Source organism: Monodelphis domestica, chromosome 4, assembly GCF_027887165.1.
Source record: "Monodelphis domestica isolate mMonDom1 chromosome 4, mMonDom1.pri, whole genome shotgun sequence".
Classification (NCBI taxonomy): domain Eukaryota; kingdom Metazoa; phylum Chordata; class Mammalia; order Didelphimorphia; family Didelphidae; genus Monodelphis; species Monodelphis domestica.
This window is the reverse complement of record NC_077230.1, coordinates 451,120,232-451,139,206: the sequence shown is the minus strand read 5'-3', so window position 1 is coordinate 451,139,206 and position 18,975 is coordinate 451,120,232. Positions and strand designations below refer to the sequence as shown.

At 37.1% G+C, this 18,975-nt stretch overlaps 1 protein-coding gene across 2 annotated transcripts; it reads left to right on the top strand.

Annotated features, from left to right (window-relative positions):
* Positions 1-512: 512 nt before the first annotated feature.
* VN2R572 (vomeronasal 2 receptor 572) lies at positions 513-14,021 on the top strand. Of its 2 annotated transcripts, XM_016433097.2 has the most exons (6): positions 513-785; positions 2,509-2,800; positions 3,344-4,147; positions 7,734-7,961; positions 10,161-10,288; positions 13,098-14,021. In XM_016433097.2, the coding sequence occupies exons 1-6, from the start codon at positions 562-564 to the stop codon at positions 13,996-13,998; spliced, it is 2,577 nt and encodes an 858-aa protein (XP_016288583.2). In that variant the 5' UTR covers positions 513-561; the 3' UTR covers positions 13,999-14,021.
* Positions 14,022-18,975: the final 4,954 nt, after the last annotated feature.

Here is an 18,975-nt window from a genome sequence, read left to right as displayed (position 1 = left end):
TGCCCACATAGATTCTCACATGCTAAGAAGTTTCCCTGTTCTGAAAAGCTCATGGGACTCCAACTCACTTTGTCCCAATTGACCTTTCTGAGGACCCAGAAGTTGGGAGGAACAAGTGAGAAAAACAAGTTTTTACTCAGACGCAGGGACACAGGTGCAGAGCCCCCAGCAGTTGTGGTCCCCAGAGTGCCTCACTGATTGAGCTCTCTCCGTCTGCAGAAGGGGAAGCAAACAGAAGATCCTGTTCTTATCCAATAACAAGGAAATTTGTTTATAATTATCTAAGCCCAACTTCTTCATAAATACATGTTGCTCAGCAATGCCTCTACCGTGATCATCACACAGAATTGTATTGCATTGTGTGTGCATGACTGTCAGGGGCCAAACCAAGCTGGAACAACTGCTCAGGAAAGAGAGAGGTCCTCTTCAGGAGAGTGTCCCATCCCCGGGCACCTGAATCTGCTGCTACAGGTGCTGTTGCCCTGCTTTCCCCAAATCATATCACAATTTTTTTGAGAAAGCTGGTGGACTTTGAATATGAGCTAAAGAGTAACCTACTTCATGTTTTTCCAACTTTACTTCTTCTTGCTGCTGCAGCTGCCACTCTCTGTGGGCAGGGAAAAAGGAAGCCCCTGCCATGCAGAAAGGACTTTCAGCCCCACATACTATAGGGATGGGGATATTGTTATTGGAGGATTTTTTCCTTTACTTTTACATAAAGTGTACAGACTCAAATATTGGAAATGGTTTTGGGAACACCCTCAGAATATTGGAAAACAAAATCAGTAAGTACTTATTCTGTTTTATTTTAGTTACTTTTTTCATTGCCGACCAGTTACTTTCTTCCTTGATCATCTATAATCTCCCATTAGAAAGACATGGAAAATACTTGTAGCAAATATAATCAAGCAAAGAAATTTCTGTTTTAGCTTTATCCAAGAATAAATGTATTAATTTAGAGAGAAACTCATCACCTTTCAGTAAGGAAGTATGTATATTCTTCATAATCAATCCTCTGAAATCATTGTATCACTGCATTGTTCAGAGTTCTTAAGATTCTCAGATTATTTGCTTTTATAATAATGCAGTTAAATTATATGCTGTTTTCTAGGACTGTTTTCTTTGTACTCTCAGTACAGACAAGGCATCTGCCATTTCTGTGAAATCATCTTTCTGTTTTTACTACAGCTCACATATATTCCAATATATCCACATATCAAAATTTTTTCAGCCATTCCATAATCAATATATATCCTCTTAATGCCACTGCAAAAGGAATATATATATATGTAAATATAGGTATGTATACACAAACACATATACATATATATTAAATACCAAGATCCTTTACATTATCTTTACATTCTTTTAGGTATTACTTGATTATAAGATGTCTACAATTCAATAACATCTTAGCAATACATACAAATTGCTATCCAGAATGTCAACACTGAGACTATTACCTTAAATTTCCTCACATTTGATTTTTTTTTCCAACTTTACCAATATAGTGGATATGAAGTAGAAATTCAGAGTTGTTATTACTTCCATTTTGCTGATCACTAGTCATTAGTAAAATTTTTTATTAACTTTAGATTGTTTGCAATTCTAAGACCTACCTGTTTAAATCCTTTGAATTGCATCAATTGAGGAATGGCTCTTGTCTTTACAAATTTCAATCAATTCCTCCATATCTTGGAAATGACACTTTTAATGATAAACTTTATGTATATTTCCAGTTAAATTTTTCCCTTGTTATCATAGCTACATTGGATTTGTATGTGAATAATAAAATATTAATTGCTTGATATAATCAAAATATTCTATCTTGTTATCTTTGATCCTCTATGCCTCTTGTTTGGTCATGAACTATAATTCAGTAGACACAGCTGAAAATGAATATATTCTATATTACATTCATTTGTGATATTATTGTTAATATCTAGGTTCAGTATCTCACTGGAGAGTATATGGGGATATTATTTGAGATGAGGGTCTTGCCATAGTTCTAAAAAATTGTCTAATATTCAAAATAGTATTTGTCTTATTTTTATTTATAAATTATGATACTCAATTGTCACAATTTTTGAAAATTCATTTGCTGACTACAAAGAATTCAAGTCATTCTCAAAATAGCGTTTGGATATGACATTGTAGTTGGTAGAGAACTGCTACAGTGATCTAAGTGTTCTGATAAAGCTGGTTGAGGATAGAAAGAGAGCCTTTTGGACTGGCCCTGAGCCCTTGAGACAAGATAGGTTTTCAGATGGTCAAAGATGAGGCATCTGAGTCCCTGACAGTAAAAAAATAAAATTTTCAGAATAAAACCCAAAGGATACAGGAGAGGCTCAAAAAGTAGTCATGGCCTTTCACTGAGTGAGTGTTCACTCAGAATTGTACCTTCATAAGATGGAAGAAAATTTCCATTTAAAAATTTCAGTTCCTCTTGAGTGGGAATAGTAGGGCTAAAAATATTTCTTCTTTCCAACAATCTCCCTCCTACTACAGGTGGCAGTCCAAACACTACTATCAGGTCCTGGCCTTCATGTTTGCCGTGGAAGAGATCAACAGGAACCCCAAACTGTTACCCAACATAACCCTGGGATTCCAAATCTTCAATGCCCATCACAATGAAGACAGAACCTTGGAGAGCTCCCTGGTGTGGCTATCAGGCCAGGGAGAGACCATTCCAAATTACAGCTGTGAGAGGCTGAGCAAGTCTATAGTGGTCATTGGAGGAGCCACTTCTGAATTGACTATTTCCATGGAAACCCTACTTGAGCTCTATAGGTTTCCACAGGTAGGGATTTATAGGTTCAATTCAGCATATACTGCTTAAAGGACACAGAAAAGCTCTGATGGCTCTGCTACTTGAAAGGTCCACTCCAAAAATTTAGGGGATTCCTAATGTCTAATTTACCTTTCAGGTGACTTTCAGAGAAGGAAAAGGAAACTTCACATAAAAGAGAAAAAAAATTCTTCACTTCATGAATTCTTGTAGGAAGCAGCAAATTTTCACCTTCAAATTTTTGAAACAATGTAATTAAATGCAAATACTTCTTAAACATCAAATATTCTCAATTCTTTTTGCATGGTGCTTTATATACAAAGAGGTAAAAAATCAGAAAGCACTGACTTTATATCTGTTTGAGCTAGGTCAGATTTTATGAAAGACACAATGCCCTGGGTGGAAGCCTGAATGATCAGAAATATTTTAATAGATAGAGATGAAGAATTACTCCATTCCAGGAAAAAGAGGATGAAGATAGATGGTTCAGAAGAGAGGGTGAAAAGAGACATTCATAGAATGCATTAACTAAGCTCATGTTTGGTTCCTATTCAGGTCACTTATGGTCTCTTTGATCCACTCTTGAGTGACCCAGTCCAGTTTCCTTCTGTCTATCAGATGGCCTCCAGGGACACCTCTCTTCCTGTGGCTATGGTTCGATTAATGCTGCATTTCAAATGGACCTGGGTGGGATTGGTTGCCTCAGAGGATTCAAGAAGTGAGAAATTCCTCAGGGACCTTCAAGAAGAAATGGTCAAAAATGATGTCTGTGTCGCTTTTATACATAGGCTCTTTACTGGTTCAACAGAGGATATACACCATTATTCTTATTTTCTCAACAAACTATCTTTGTCTACAGCCAAAGTGATTGTAATTTATGGAAATACAGATACACTGCTGACCCTAAGGATTAGTAGGGTTCCTCGTGCCTTTCTAAACAGAATGTGGATCACCAGCAGTCAGTGGAATATTGCCAAAAATTCACTTAATATTTTTTTTGATCATTTCCATGGAGCTCTGATATTCGCAGATCAGACAAGTAAGATTCCTGGTTTCAAACATTTTCTGAAAACTATTAACCCTGACAAATACCCAGAAGATATCTTCTTTCATATCTTCTGGAACTCAGCTTTTGGATGTACATTTACAATTGGAAAAATAGATGGAGCTGTCTGTTCACCTAATTCTTCCTTGGACACACTTAGATTGAGCTATATAGACCTAACTATGTCTGACCAGAGTTACACTGTTTACAATGCTGTATATGCTGTAGCCTGGGCCCTTCATGAAATGTTCTTGGTGACATCAGAAATGGAATCCAATAGAAATGGGAACAACTCAGGTACTTATCCCTGGAAGGTAAGATCTCCCCTTCTGGTACTGATTTTCAAATATCTAATTGTGTCGACTTCAGGATAGAAAAAGCAGATTAATAACTCAGGTCTCCTCATTTGTCAGTGAGTAACTCTATAGATTCAAGGCCTAATATGCCATTTCTGCCCATTTTAGAGTTATGATCATTTTGTTTACTGTTATAAAATATAGGAATGAGAATCAAACTCAACTGGTCCCTTAGAATTTTCCAGAAGTTTTGTGGGTTGTTATTTCCTTCTCTAATTTATTTTAAGAATGAGGAATATCTGAAGTAAACAAGGTTAAGTGATTTGTTCAAGGTCATACTGATTGCTAATAAGTGTCCAAGGCCAAATTTGAAAGTATGAAAATAACTATCCTTGAAACTTAACTCCAGAAAAATTGAAATGTGTTTGCCAGGTATCATGACCTCCCAAGCTTTTATTTTTAACTAAAAATGATTGAATTGAAGGACTCTAATGGTCTTTTCAACTGGAGATCCAGATCTTAACATTAAATGTTGTCTCAAAACAAGGATTTCTGTTTTGACTGTTAAAAATAAAAACTGGAGAATAGGAATTTATTTTAGATTTGTATTTCCTTTCCTGCACTTGCATAATGACTAAATCATACTGTAAGGCCCTTAATAGATGTTTCTTGAATTAAAAAGCCTCTTTGACTATAATCTCAGATTCCCATTTCCCCTTTCTCTAATTCATCCTTTAGAGTTGACAATAAATCCACCAGCAATTTAAAATTCTTTATTATATGACAGGAAATATACTACAAAATGGAGATCTGAAAACAAAAATGAAAAAATCATTACTCTGTTGAACCTAATTATAGGGATTTGGGTATGAAATAACCTTGAAATTATTGTTGATATATTCAAAAACTGACTCTTGTGAACAATATGCTCATGTAGCAAACTTAATGATTCATTACGCAAGTCTTGTGACAATGTATAACTATGAGCTTATTGTATTCTGGCCACTCCCTAAACATCCAGTCCAAAGGTCAATTGGACCTACTGGTGAGGCTCCAAGTTCTAAATTATCTTACCCTTCACCTCTTTGATCTTGTGGTTATTAATTGAGTCATTGTTCAATTCTCAGTCATGTCACATGTTCATCAACTACCTACCATCATCCATTCCTTGATACTACCATAAAAGATTGGGGACATGTGCAGCTCTCTCTCTTTCCATGATCAGAGGACCATGCATGCTGGAGTCCATGTTGCTTAATTCTTTTTCTCTGAGTCTTTCTTCCTTTATTGTGTTCCCTCTCTCTTAAAACCCCTCCACCCATTTTCCCTCAGTCTCCAGCTTTCTTCCTCAGGTATTCACCCTTGAATATATTAATTTGTGGCTGCTGGACAGCTACACTAACAATGGAGAGGACAGCATAAATGTATGTCTGTGTATATGTGTGTGTGCATACAAATCCATATAGACATACAAGTATATGTTTATATAGATATTTGCATCATTAAATTGGTATGTATTACATATATATTCCAAAGAAATATGTAGAATATAAAACTAGAGATTATATTTTCTATAAGTATGTATGCAAAATAAATGTAAATAACATAAAAAGAAAATACAAGAAGATTTAAGGTATTAGGGAATGAAGAAAGAGATTGGCAAAATAATCTTCCTAAAGAGCATCTAATCATGCCTCTCTCCTGATCAAATAGGATATCATACTTTTCTCAAGAGCTATCAATGGTTCCATAGAGCCTTTAAAAAAAAGTTGAAGTGTCAAATTGGAATTTAAAATTCTTTCTCTCTACTTTTAGCTTACCAAGCTGATTTCACACTATGCTTCTTTTTTTAAATATCATTTACACACTATATATTTTAACACATTATGTGTTCTATCAAAAATAGAATACTGGAGACTCTAAATGATCACTCTATTGCAAATATTAATAATATGGAAAGAGGTCTTGATCAATGATACATGTAAAACCCAGTTGAATTGTTCATTAGTTATGGGAGGAGAACATCAAATCATGTAAACATGAAAAAATATTCTAAATTAATCAATTAAATAAATAAATTTTAAAAAGAAAAAAATAGACTACTGTCTGTTCTCTAAATTTAGGACAGTATCCCCCAACTCCATGCCTTTGCAAAGGCCCTAAAGTTAAGCCTGAGATGTACTTCTACTTCACCTCTGATTCCTAGAATCTCTAGCTTCTTTACAGGCTCAGCTTATATTCTTGATACTTGCAAATTCTTTCTTCATTTCCTAATCACATGAGATATTATATGTAAAAAGAACTTAAAGCCTGGCACATGCGAGGTGATATATAAATGTTTATTCCTTCCCCCCCATTTGATAATATTATCTTCCTCCTGGAATCATACATTATTGTAATAATTAAAATTGGTTTGATGAACATAAGAATTTTAAAAATTGTAGAGGTCACTGATTCTAAAAATTAACTCAAGTCATAAAGCTGTTAGTAGATTTAGTAACTTCCTTACAGCAAGGTGGATATAATAAGGGGGGATATGCCAAAAGGAGGTAGAAAATATCTCCTGCCTAATTTCCCTAAACCTGCATCTGAGTGCATCACTGAAGAGAGCATCCCACTGAAGATAGGAAAAAAACAGAAAAGTCTGTCTCCAAAGCAAAGTTCCTTGAGTCACCAGTGCTGAACACCTCCAGCACAGAAGTTCAACACTGAGACACACACAGAAGAATCCTTACTTAAGGAAGAGCCACCAATACAGAAGAATGAATCAGAATGCCCTGGGCCTGAATTTTATAAGCAGTTTACTCCATGTCAACTTATGTCACTCTGGTTTCTACATCCTTTTACTGTGGGTTGCTCTATCACATCTCAGGAACCATTCAGCATTGCTTATTTTGCCTGGCACTCCCCAGTGCCTGTGGGATACACTTCCTATCCTTTAAGGGAGTAAACTTTTATCAAAAGTATCCTCCAGTTCCTCACTGATTAAATTAAAAGAGTGGAGCATTCCAAGTATTTGGTTGGTAAAGTTAAGATAAAACAAATTCCCTTTCACAGTATTTACTTTTCTGTTTCCATGTGGTTACCTTCATTAGAATGTAAGCTCCTTTAGGATAGACACTTTTGATTTTCTTTTAATATTTCCAGGACCAAATCTATTGCCTTTTAAATGGTGGGTAATGAATAAATGGTTATGAATGCTTGTTCGACTGCATAGCAAAGAGACTCACAAAGAGTAGGAGGACACTGCAGCATCTAAAATACTATGCACCAGCATGGCAAAATCACTTTTTGTGTATCCTTTCACAGCTCTACTCTCCTTCAACTTATACTACACTTCTGGCTTTTTCTCTCTTTTCAAATATTTCTACTAAATCCCTGTGACTTGGCCCAACCTTCTAATCTAGTGAGGACTTTTTAGATCTTTCTTCTTTTATCCAATATATTAGGAATACATTAGTTTTGTGACAATTGGAATGTCTAAAGATTTACTAATCCAGCTTTTATTCAACTATTCAATAAAAAAAACATTTAGACAGCCTACAGTCTAGCACCCATCCCTGAGAGACTCACCTGCAGAACTTTTCATCTTCTTCACTTTTAGCTCCACTCCTTCCTGAAAAACATCCAGTTTAACAACAGTGCTGGGAACCTTGAAGTCTTGGCTGAGAAGAAGAATTCTTTTGCAAACTATGATATTTTCAACTATGTGACGTTTGATAATGACACTGAAGTTCTGGTCAAAGTGGGAGAGTTTATTTCTGAGGCTCCACTCGGTCAAGAGTTCACTATCCAGCAGAAGGCAATAGTGTGGCCCAGAACATGGGGAGAGGTGAAGAATGATTGAAATGTTTGTTGAATGAAAGATATAAATGTAAGAAAATAGCACACCAGAATAGTCACTAGCATTTTTCACACCTGGTTCAAATCACTGAAAAGTTATAAAGAAAATACAATAACCTTCCATTTGTGTTTTCTTCCTCTTTGACTTTACATATTTCACTCTAGACAAAATTACAAATGTTCTGAAATCCTATCAAGAAAAAATTCATACTTTAAGCTTATGTTTAGGTCCCCACCGCACCTGGCTTTCTTTTGCCTGACTTGCTTTTTCATGATGAAGGCTTAATTCATGTCCCCAGTAATATTTGATACACCAAATAGCATATGAAATTGTACAATTTGCAAATACTCAGATGATAGAAGGTGGATGAAAAAGCTGGCATTTTCTTGAGACTACCTTCTATCTAGGTCATCTGCTACAAAATGTGTTTAGAGTTGGGGATCCCTGTGGATTCTCTCTTCTCTGCCGCATTGCCTCAGTCTAACGTTAGTCCTCAGTGATAAAATAGAAAAACCTAGGACATTCTATACTTTTCACTTCCAGACAATAAGAATCGTTGGTTCTAGTAACTTCTTCCGTTTATTCAAATGATGAGGTTTTTTTTTAAGGTTTCCTAGTCTTTTATTTTTTTAACATTATTTTTTTTGGTCATTTCCAAACATTATTCATTGGAGATAAAGATCATTTTCTTTTCCTCCCCCCACCCAACTCTCCCATAGCCGATGCATGATTCCACTGGGTATCACATGTGTTCTTGATTCAAACCCATTTCCATGTTGTTGGTATTTGCATTAGAGTGTTCATTTAGAGTCTCTCCTCAGACATGTCCCCTCAACTCCTGTAGTCAAGAAGTTGCTTTTCTTCCATGTTTTTACTCCCACAGTTTGTCCTCTGTTTGTGGATAGTGTTTTTTCTCCTAGATCCCTGCAGATTGTTCAGGGACATTGCATTGACACTAATGGAGAAGTCCATTACGTTCGATAGTACCACAGTGTATCAGTCTCTGTGTACAATGTTCTCCTGGTTCTGCTCCTCTCACTCTGCATCACTTCCTGGAGATCCTTCCAATCTCCATGGAATTCCTCCACTTTATTATTCCTTTTAGCACAATAGTATTCCATCACCAACATATACCACAATTTGTTCAGCCATTCCCCAATCGAAGGGCATCCCCTTATTTGATGAGTTTTTAACTGATTCAAAAAAAAGTTCATAAACCCTATTCATATTTGATTCTGAATGAATCAATTGAACAGTATCCCTACTTCATAAATGTGATAACTTTAAAGTAGGAGTAATAAAAATTATTAAGTACTACCCTTATTTTCCACATTCACATTCACAAACACACACACACACTCACACACAAACACATACAGGCAGAGTGAGTCACATACACATAGAAAGAGAGACAGAAAGAGCAAGAAAGAGGGAAAGATTAACTATGACTCATACTAAGAGACTAGAGTCTGAAACCTCAAATAATTCTTCTTTGTGGGGAGTGGATCTGCATTATCCTTTTTAAATACATGGTCAATATTTTTATGATAGTTATACAGTTCAATAGGGAGAGTAACAGACAAGTAATCAGGAAGATATGATTTTAAATCATTCCTAATATTTAACCCCTGTCACACCACTTAATTATTTTCCCTTAGTTTTCTCATTTAATGACAAAGAGAAGGAAATTGAAAACCACTCTATTGTCTTTGCCAAGAAAAACACAAATAGGGTCACAAAGAGTCAGTACAACAGAAATGACTAAACAGACATATTGGTACTACAGTGTTCTAGGAAAAGTCTCTATTAATGATAAATTCTAGTAATTAACATTATTCCCTCTCCAAAATCTTTCATATGCCAATGTAGTAGGGGTGTGGGATGGGACAGACTCCACACGCCAGTTCATATACTAAAAGCTCTTTCTTCTCCTTAATAGTAAAGAAATACAGCTACTTTGATCTTTAGCACCTTGTGTCTTTTTTTTCAAGGTAACTGATCCAAGGCATTGCAGATAGGAATGTAATATCCATGAAAAAAGAACATTGGTAGCCTTTGTAGAATATGAAAAATGAGTTCTTGTAGCCAAAAACAAACTAAAATTAGATAACAAAGCACATTAACACATGCATATGTTTAATCCAAGCAACATCATTATCATTGTGACTTTGGATTCTTTTTGTGTAGCCTCTTCCCTCTAGATGCAGCAAAGTCTGTAGCCCAGGATTCCACATAAAAGCCCTGGAGGGAAAGCCTGTCTGCTGTTTTGACTGTGCGCCCTGCCCACAGGGGCAGATTTCCAACCAGACAGGTAAGTCTATGGACTCATAGCAAACACATATCCAGAGAATCAAAATAAAGCTGGACGACACTCAGGTCATAATCTAATAATGGAAAAGTCAATTTGTATGCAACATGATATGAAAGGAAAACCAGGAGAAAACTCAAAAATATCAAACAGTTTGATGGTCAAGAGTGATCAAAGTTAGTTACAGTTGGTGTATTGGAAGTCCACCAGATTGGAAGTTTCTGACCCAGTTTTGTGTGGCACAGTTACTCAGGGATAAATTTCAAGAAATGTCTACAGACACTGATCATTACACTACATCACCATTACATTTACATTATATTAACAAAGGACTTTAGAATTTTTCGGGCCTCTTTTCTTACATGACCCCAATGACAAAATATAAGTATCATTGTCACAGTTCTTTGAAGAGAAAGAAAAAGTGACCAACTGTAATAACACAGTTACTAGGAAGAGTTAAGAATCAAACCCAGGACACTGCACAGAAATCCACCACATTTTTTAAATCATTGCAACTATTTCTCCTGAATGCTTACATGTATGTTGCACTATGCATGCCAAGAAGGCACCTTTCTATTACTCTGTGACTTCATTCAGGTCCAGGTTTCTCCTTTTTCCCCATAAGGCTTGGATCTCAGAGAAGAAACCTATATAGGTTGAAGCATATATTAAGCTGACAAAGCTGAGTAAGCAACCAGAAATTTAGAAAATCAATGCCAACATGAGAAAAATGGGAAGTAATATAGTCTATGGAAATAATATGACCCAGAGACATGTCTCAAGAGAAAAAATACCTCTGAGAATGAAGTTCTTTCAATAGTCTTTGGAAAGGAAAATGTTTGGGAGGATGCCCTCTCTTCTGCACTATATCAAGGGAAGTGTTAGCTTTCAAAGGGGTGTCTACTGAGCATGGCTGGAAGATACACAGGACGTTGATTTTATAACCTGAAATAGTAGGAATTGAGCAATGACCTGCCCATATACCTTTTCCACTGGGGAAAGGATAACTTGTTTCTTGTAAGTTACTGAGCTGGACAAGGATTAAATCTGAAAAGTGGAAGGACCCCAGCTTCCATTAGATCTCTTGAGTATATCATGCTATAAGGGGGGAAATGAAAAGGTCTGAACTAAATTTAACAGTGTGGTTGCCAAGAATTATCAGTCAATTCCAAATGACTTTTATGGTAGTTTATTCACAAAAGGAGAAAGAATGACATTAAGAAAATCAGAAAGAGAAGATAATTACTTGGCCTGGTCCAAACCAGTCAGGGATTAATTGGACAAAGCAAAGAGGACCCAAAGGATTATTAAATAAGGGTTTTACTCGTGAGATCTCCTCTGAGACAGGGGACCTCCAGAACAAACCAGGGAAAGGAGTCAGCCTTTTTAACTCATCCAAGTTGTAGTTCTAATAGAAAATAGAAAACAGTCTTCAGGCAGAGCTACTCCAGGGTCCCTGAAGTCAAGTTCCAAGGCAAGAGAGCTCCTCACAAGAAGTTCTTGCCACTTATAAAGACCATTCCTTTCATCACTTCTTATGCCTTATTTCCATTTTTACAAGGACCAATTACAGCTAAAGCTTTGTTTAGGACTCTCCAAGTGACCAGGCAGTTGAATCTTATTCATTAATTACTATAGCACACATGGGTCTCAGACCTCCCCATACTTAAGGATAAGTGGGGTGTATACACCTCTGGTGATTAAATCTAAAAATGAGCAAGGAATAGTTAATCCCATCTTCACAATACCCAAGTGGTCATCCACTTTCTGCTTAAAGATCTACAAGAAGAGGATAGCCATTACTCTCAATGCAGTTCACTAAATTTTTAGACCTCTCTAATAAGACTCTCATGATTAAGATTTCCTTCACACAGAATCTAAATTTCTATATTTTCAATTTCTGGACTACATCTTGTGTTGCCCTCTAACAAAGCCCTCTAGCATGCCCTCTCCAATCAAAAAGAGGAAATATAGTCCTTCCAATATTATAAGCCCATTGAATACAACTTATCACCTATTCCCTCTTCTGAATATTTTACCCACCATGAGCATGCACAGTTCCTTCCATCAATATTCTTAGAACACTCAGAGTTGAGGTCCAAGCGAAGAATTTAAGAGTCATGTTGGTAAAGCCCAAAAGACATCTTGTAGACAGCTCATGGCATATAGATGCATCATCACAGATAAACTCATCATTAACAGGAAAGACAATGGAATCAAGACCTTTAAAAAATATAGGGACTGCATATCTGCAGACAGTTCCAGAAGAGATATAGAAAGAAAAGCTTATTGAGTGCAATTCAATCATTTTCCTGAAGGAAAAGTCTATAAAGAACAGATAGATACAGGATGAGTAGAATGACACTTAAATGATATATTTTCAACATCCATGAAATCATTTTAACAATAAATTGGATATCTTTACTTTGTGACATATTATTATAAAGTTTTTATTGTTAATAGTATATATTTTAATAAAAATATATCATATTAATAAAGTAAGGATAATACTTCTATAAAAGCTAGCTTGTATATAAGACTTTAAGGGGGTTGGAAATATTGTATATTTGTTAATTCATTCAATGCTCATAACAACTGCATAAGATAAGTGTTATTATTATCCTCATTTTACGAGTGATGAAATTCAGAACAAAGAAGTTATATTGACTTCTAGGATCACAAAATTACAGATTATATGAGGCAAGATTCAGTGGAATCAATTGGAGAAATTTGTTGTATTATAATATCCACTTGGGGCCCACTAACAGGGAAGGTGTGCAAACTTGCCATTCTAAGACTTTGTTCTCTTCAGACAGAGTTCAATGCATGAAGTGCACTGAGGACCAATATCCAAATAGGGAGAGGATTCAATGCCTCCCCAAAAGCGTGACTTTCCTGGCCTATGAAGAAAACTTGGGCATAGCCTTGGCCTCCATAGCTGCTTCCTTCTCTCTTCTCACAGCTCTGGTTCTCTGGGTCTTTGTGAAGCACAGGGATACCCCCATAGTCAAAGCAAACAATCGGGATCTCAGCTACCTTCTCCTCTTCTCCCTTTCCTTATGCTTCCTTTGTTCCCTGTTCTTCATTGGCCGCCCATCTGCAGCAAATTGTCTCCTCAGACAAACAACATTTGGAGTCATGTTCACGGTGGCCATCTCCTCTATTCTAGCCAAAACCATCACTGTGGTTCTGGCCTTCAGAGCCACAAGACCAGGTAGCAGGAGCATAAAATGGGTTGGATCCAGAGCACCTATTTCCTTGGTTGTCTTTTGTACCTTCATTCAAGTCACACTCTGTGCAATGTGGCTGTTTCTTTCTCCCCCATTCCCAGATGTAGACACACACTCTGACCCTGAACACATCATCCTTGAGTGCAATGAGGGCTCTCTCATTGCCTTCTACTCTGTCCTGGGCTACATAGCATTCTTGGCCCTGGGGAGCTTCACTGTGGCTTTTCTAGCCAGAAATCTCCCTGATACCTTCAATGAAGCCAAGTTCATCACCTTCAGCATGCTTGTGTTCTGCAGTGTCTGGGTCTCCTTCCTGCCCACATACCAGAGCACCAAGGGGAAGATGATGGTGGCTGTGGAGGTCTTCTCCATCTTGAGTTCCAGTGCTGGCTTACTAGGCTGCATCTTCATCCCCAAGTGCTATGTAATCCTTGTACAGCCACAGAAGAACACCAAGAAATTCTTAAAGAATAATACCATTTCCTGAGACAAGAAGAATTCAGAAACACTCTGCAGTTCTCCTACTAATAATAAGATGTTTTAAAAAATGAATTATTCTTCCTTGAAAATGTCTCACTTCCGGGTAAACATGGCTGCAATCTAGAAGCAACTCGCTTCCCCTTCATGGCACCAAACGAAATAGACTACCTCAAAAGAGCATAAAAATCACCTTTGGAAGAATGGAGGGACTCCCCAGTACTCCACAGAAACAAAGGTATGTGGGGTTTGAATATTTCAACACTATAAGGAGGAGGAAAAGCTCCCACAAAAACTTGAACTGAGCCGCCCCTCCCCCCCCACCAAACCAGAGTAAGCTATTAGAGCACTCACTGGGACAGTGAGTGAGTGAGAGGCATCTCTGTTGGGGGGGGGGGGCACACCAGGATCCTTGGGATCTGAAGACTGCAAGGAAACGACCTCTCAGGATGGTTTCACAGGAAAATTCTGTGCTGAGCAAAGGGGCGGCCACGCTGAGAGGCTGAGCTGAGCAAAGGGGCACTGAGAGGCTGTGCTGAGCAAAGGGGTGCTGAGATGCTGTGCTGAGCAAAGGGGCGACCACACTGAGAGACTGCACTGAGCAAAGGGGCGACCTCGCTGAGAGGCTGCCCTGAGCAAAGGGGAGGCTATGCTGAGAGGCTGCGCTGAGCAAAGGGGAGGTGAGAGGCTGCACTGAGCAAAGGGGCGACCGCGCAGAGAGGCTGAGCTGAGCAAAGGGGCTGCTGCACTGAGCACAGGGGCCTGTGCTCTAAAAAACCTCAGAGCCTGGGAAGAACTAGTCTGAGGCAACCTAAATTCACAGAAAACCCACCCACATCACCCAGACCCTAGACCAAAAAAAAAAGAAAGTGGAATAAAACCACCAAAGGGATGGCTCACATGTCCCAAAATCAAGCCTCCAAGAAGAAAGGGGGGGGGGGAGTGACTATTGTTTATGGAGGGAGTACCCAAGGAAAAAAAGAGAATGGGGATGAAATCCAAACAAAATCAGAACATGCCTCCCAAAATTGAAACTATCCACAAGCTCTGGAAGATCTCAAACTGGAACTTACCCAAAAGATGGAAACCTTTTGGGGAAAAAATGGGAGAAAGAGATCAGCAGTCTGGTAGACAAGACTTCACAATTGGAGAAGGAGCTGGAAGCATCTAATAGAAGGGCAGAAAAAGCTGAAAACCAAACCAGTCCCTAACGACCAGAATTAAGCAACTAGAAGACAGCAAGTATGCCCAAAAGATAGAAACCTTTTGGAAAGAAAAATGGGAGAAAGAGATCAGCAGTCTGATAGACAAGATTTCACAATTGGATAAAGAGCTGGAAGCATCTAATAGAAGGGCAGACAAAACTGAAAAGCAAAATCAGTCCCTAATGACCAGAATTAAGCAAATGGAAGATAGTGAGATTACAAAACAGCAAGAATCAATAAAGCAAAGCCAAAAAATTAATGAATTAGAAGAAAACATGAAATATCTCAATGAAAAGGTCACAGACGTGGAAAACAGAGGAAGAAGAGACAACCTCAGAATTATTGGTCTCCCCAAAAAAACAGAGATAAAAACTTAGATGCTATTCTACAGGAGATTATAGAAGAAAATTGCCCACATGTTCTGGAGCAAGGAGGCAAAATAGAAATAGAAAGGGTTCATAGAACACCCTCTATACTAAATCCCCAAAAGACAACCCCCAGGAATGTAATTGCCAAATTCAAGAGCTTCCAAAAAAAGGAGAAAATCCTACAAGAAGCCAAGAAGAGGAGCTTCAGATATAGGGGGGCTCCCATAAAGATCACACAGGACTTAGTGGCTTACACACTAAGAGACTGCAAAGCATGGATATGATATTTAGAAAGGCAAGAGAGCTGGGTCTCCAACCAAGAATCAACCAACTAGCAAAATTGAATATATACTTCCAGGGGAAAGTATGGGCATTCAACAAAATAGAAGATTTCCAAGCATTTGCTAAGAAAAGACCAGAACTTAGTCGAAAATTTGACATCCAATCACAGAAAGCAAGAGAAACATGAAAAGGTAAATATGAAAGAAAGGGAAAAAGAGATAAATCTTATCTTTTTCTTTAAGTCAAACTCTCTTCTATAAGGACTACATTTATATCAAATTATATATATATATATATATATATATATATATATATTAATATGTGGGGGAAATGTATTGTGTAACTCTCAAAAATTGTATGCATCATAAGGGTAGTTAGAAGAATCATACATAGGGAAAGATTTGGGTATCAAGAAGATTTGGTGAAAGGGGGGGCAAAGAAAGAAAAAGGGAGGGGGGAATCATCGATAATACTAACATTTACTTCAAGAAATAGGGGGGACTAAATAGAATAATCTTTTCCATACAAAGATACACATGGGAAGGGGAGGGGAAGAACACTCATATGAAAAGGAGAGGAAGAGAAGGTGAAGTGGAATTACTTAAATCTGACTCTCAGTGAAATCAAATCTGAGAGGGAAGAACATCTAGATCCAGTGGGATCCTGAATTCTATCTTATCCATCAGGGTAAGAAAGAAAGGGAAATCAAGGAGGGGGAGGGGGGAAGAAGTATAAAAAGGGAGGGAAGGAGAGGGGGAGGGGAAGGGAGCATAAAAATGGAGGGGATAGAAAGGGAAGCATATAAAGGGAGGGGACTAGGGGGACTGACCTAAAGTAAATCACTGGTTCAAAGGGATATAGCTAAAGAAGAAAGGTCAGAACTAGGGGAAGTTATCAAAATGCAGGGAATCCACAAGTGACAATCATAACTTTGAATGTGAATGGGATGAACTCACCCATAAAACATAGACAAATAGCAGATTGGATTAGAACCCCAAACCCTACCATTTGTTGTCTTCAAGAAACACATCTGATGCGGGTTGATACTCACAAGGTTAGAATTAAAGGATGGAATAAGACCTTTGGGGCCTCAACTGATAGAAAGGAGGCAGGAGTTGCAATCATGATATTGGACAAAGCCAAAGCAAAAATAGACTTGATCAAAAGGGATAGGGAAGGTAAATATATTCTGTTAAAAGGGAGTACAGATAATGAGGAAATATCACTTATCAACATATATGCACCAAATGGTATAGCATCCAAAATTTTAATGGAGAAACTAGGAGAATTGAAGGAAGAAATAGACAGTAAAACCATATTAGTGGGAGACTTGAACCAACCACTATCAAATTTAGATAAATCAAACCAAAAAATAAATAAGAAAGAGGTAAAAGAGGTGAATTAAATCTTAGAAAAATTAGAGTTAATAGACATATGGAGAAAAATAAATAGGGACAAAAGGAATACACTTTCTTCTCAGCACCACATGGCACATTCACAAAAATAGATCATACCACAGAAATATTGCACTCAAATGCAGAAAAGCAGAAATAATAAATGCAAAATTTTCAGATCATAAAGCAATAAAAATATTGATCAGAAAGGGTACATGGAGAGCCAAATCAAAAATTAATTGGAAATTAATTAATATGATACCCCAAAATTGGTTAGTTAGAGAAGAAATCATAGAAACAATTAATAATTTCATTGAGGAAAATGACAATGGTGAGACATCGTTTAAAATCTTATGGGATGCAGCCAAAGCAGTACTTAGAGGTAAATTCATATCCATGAGTGCATATATTAACAAATTAGGGAGGGCAGAGATCAATGAATTGGAAATGCAAACCAAAAACCTTGAGAACAAACAAATTAAAACCCCCCAGAAGAAACCCAAACTAGAAATCCTAAAAATTAAGGGAGAAATTAATAAAATCTAAAATGATAGAACTATTGAGCTAATAAACAAGACTAGAAGCTGGTACTTTGAAAAAATAGACAAAATAGACAAAGTACTGGTCAATCTAATTAAAAAAAGGAAAGAAGAAAGGCAAATTAACAACATCAAGGATGAAAAGGGGGACCTCATCTCCAAAGAAGAGGAAATTAATGCAATCATTAAAAACTACTTTGTCCAACTATACGGCAATAAATATACCAACCTAGGTGATAAGGATGAATATCTACAAAAATATAAATTGCCTAGACTAACAGAAGAAGAAATAGATTTCTTAAATAATCCCATATCAGAAACAGAAATCTAAGAGGCCATCAATAAACTTCCTAAGAAAAAATCCCCAGGGCCTGATGGATTCACCAGTGAATTCTATCAAACATTCAAAGAACAACTAACCCCAATACTATACAAACTATTTGACATAATAAGCAAAGAGGGAGTTCTACCAAATTCCTTTTATGACACAAACATGGTACTAATTCCAAAACTAGGCAGGCCAAAAACAAAGAAAGAAAATTATAGAACAATCTCCCTAATGAATATAGATGCAAAAATCTTAAATAGGATACTAACAAAAAGACTCCAGCAAGTGATCAGAAGAGTCATTCACCATGATCAAGTAGGATTTATATCAGGGATGCAGGGATGGTTCAATATTAGGAAAACCATCCACATAATTGACTACATCAACAAGCAAACCAACAAAAATCACATGATTATCTCAATAGATGGAGAAAAAGCCTTTGATAAAATACAACACCCATTCCTATTAAAAACACTAGAAAGCATAGGAACAGAAGGGTCATTCCTAAAACTAATAAACAGTATATATCTAAAACCATCAACTAATATCATCTGCAATGGGGATAAACTAGATGCATTCCCATTAAGATCAGGAGTGAAACAAGGATGCCCATTATCACCTCTACTATTTGACATTGTACTAGAAACACTAGCAGTAGCAATTAGAGAAGAAAAAAAAATTGAAGGCATTAAAATAGGCAAGGAGGAGACCAAGTTATCACTCTTTGCAGATGACATGATGGTCTACTTAAAGAATCCTAGAGATTCAACCAAAAAGCTAATCGAAATAATCAACAACTTTAGCAAAGTTACAGGATACAAAATAAACCCGCATAAGTCATCAGCATTTCTATATATTTCTAACACAGCTC

What these genes read in the sequence shown, in the direction of transcription:
- VN2R572 (XM_016433097.2), top strand. Translation starts at nt 562, where the DNA reads ATGTTTTTCCAACTTTACTTCTTCTTGCTGCTGCAGCTGCCACTCTCT. An exon ending in GGCCCAGAACATGGGGAGAG is followed by an intron (nt 7,962 to 10,160) that starts GTGAAGAATGAT and finishes CTTTTTGTGTAG; the next exon opens with CCTCTTCCCTCTAGATGCAG. An exon ending in ATTTCCAACCAGACAGGTAA is followed by an intron (nt 10,289 to 13,097) that starts GTCTATGGACTC and finishes CTCTTCAGACAG; the next exon opens with AGTTCAATGCATGAAGTGCA.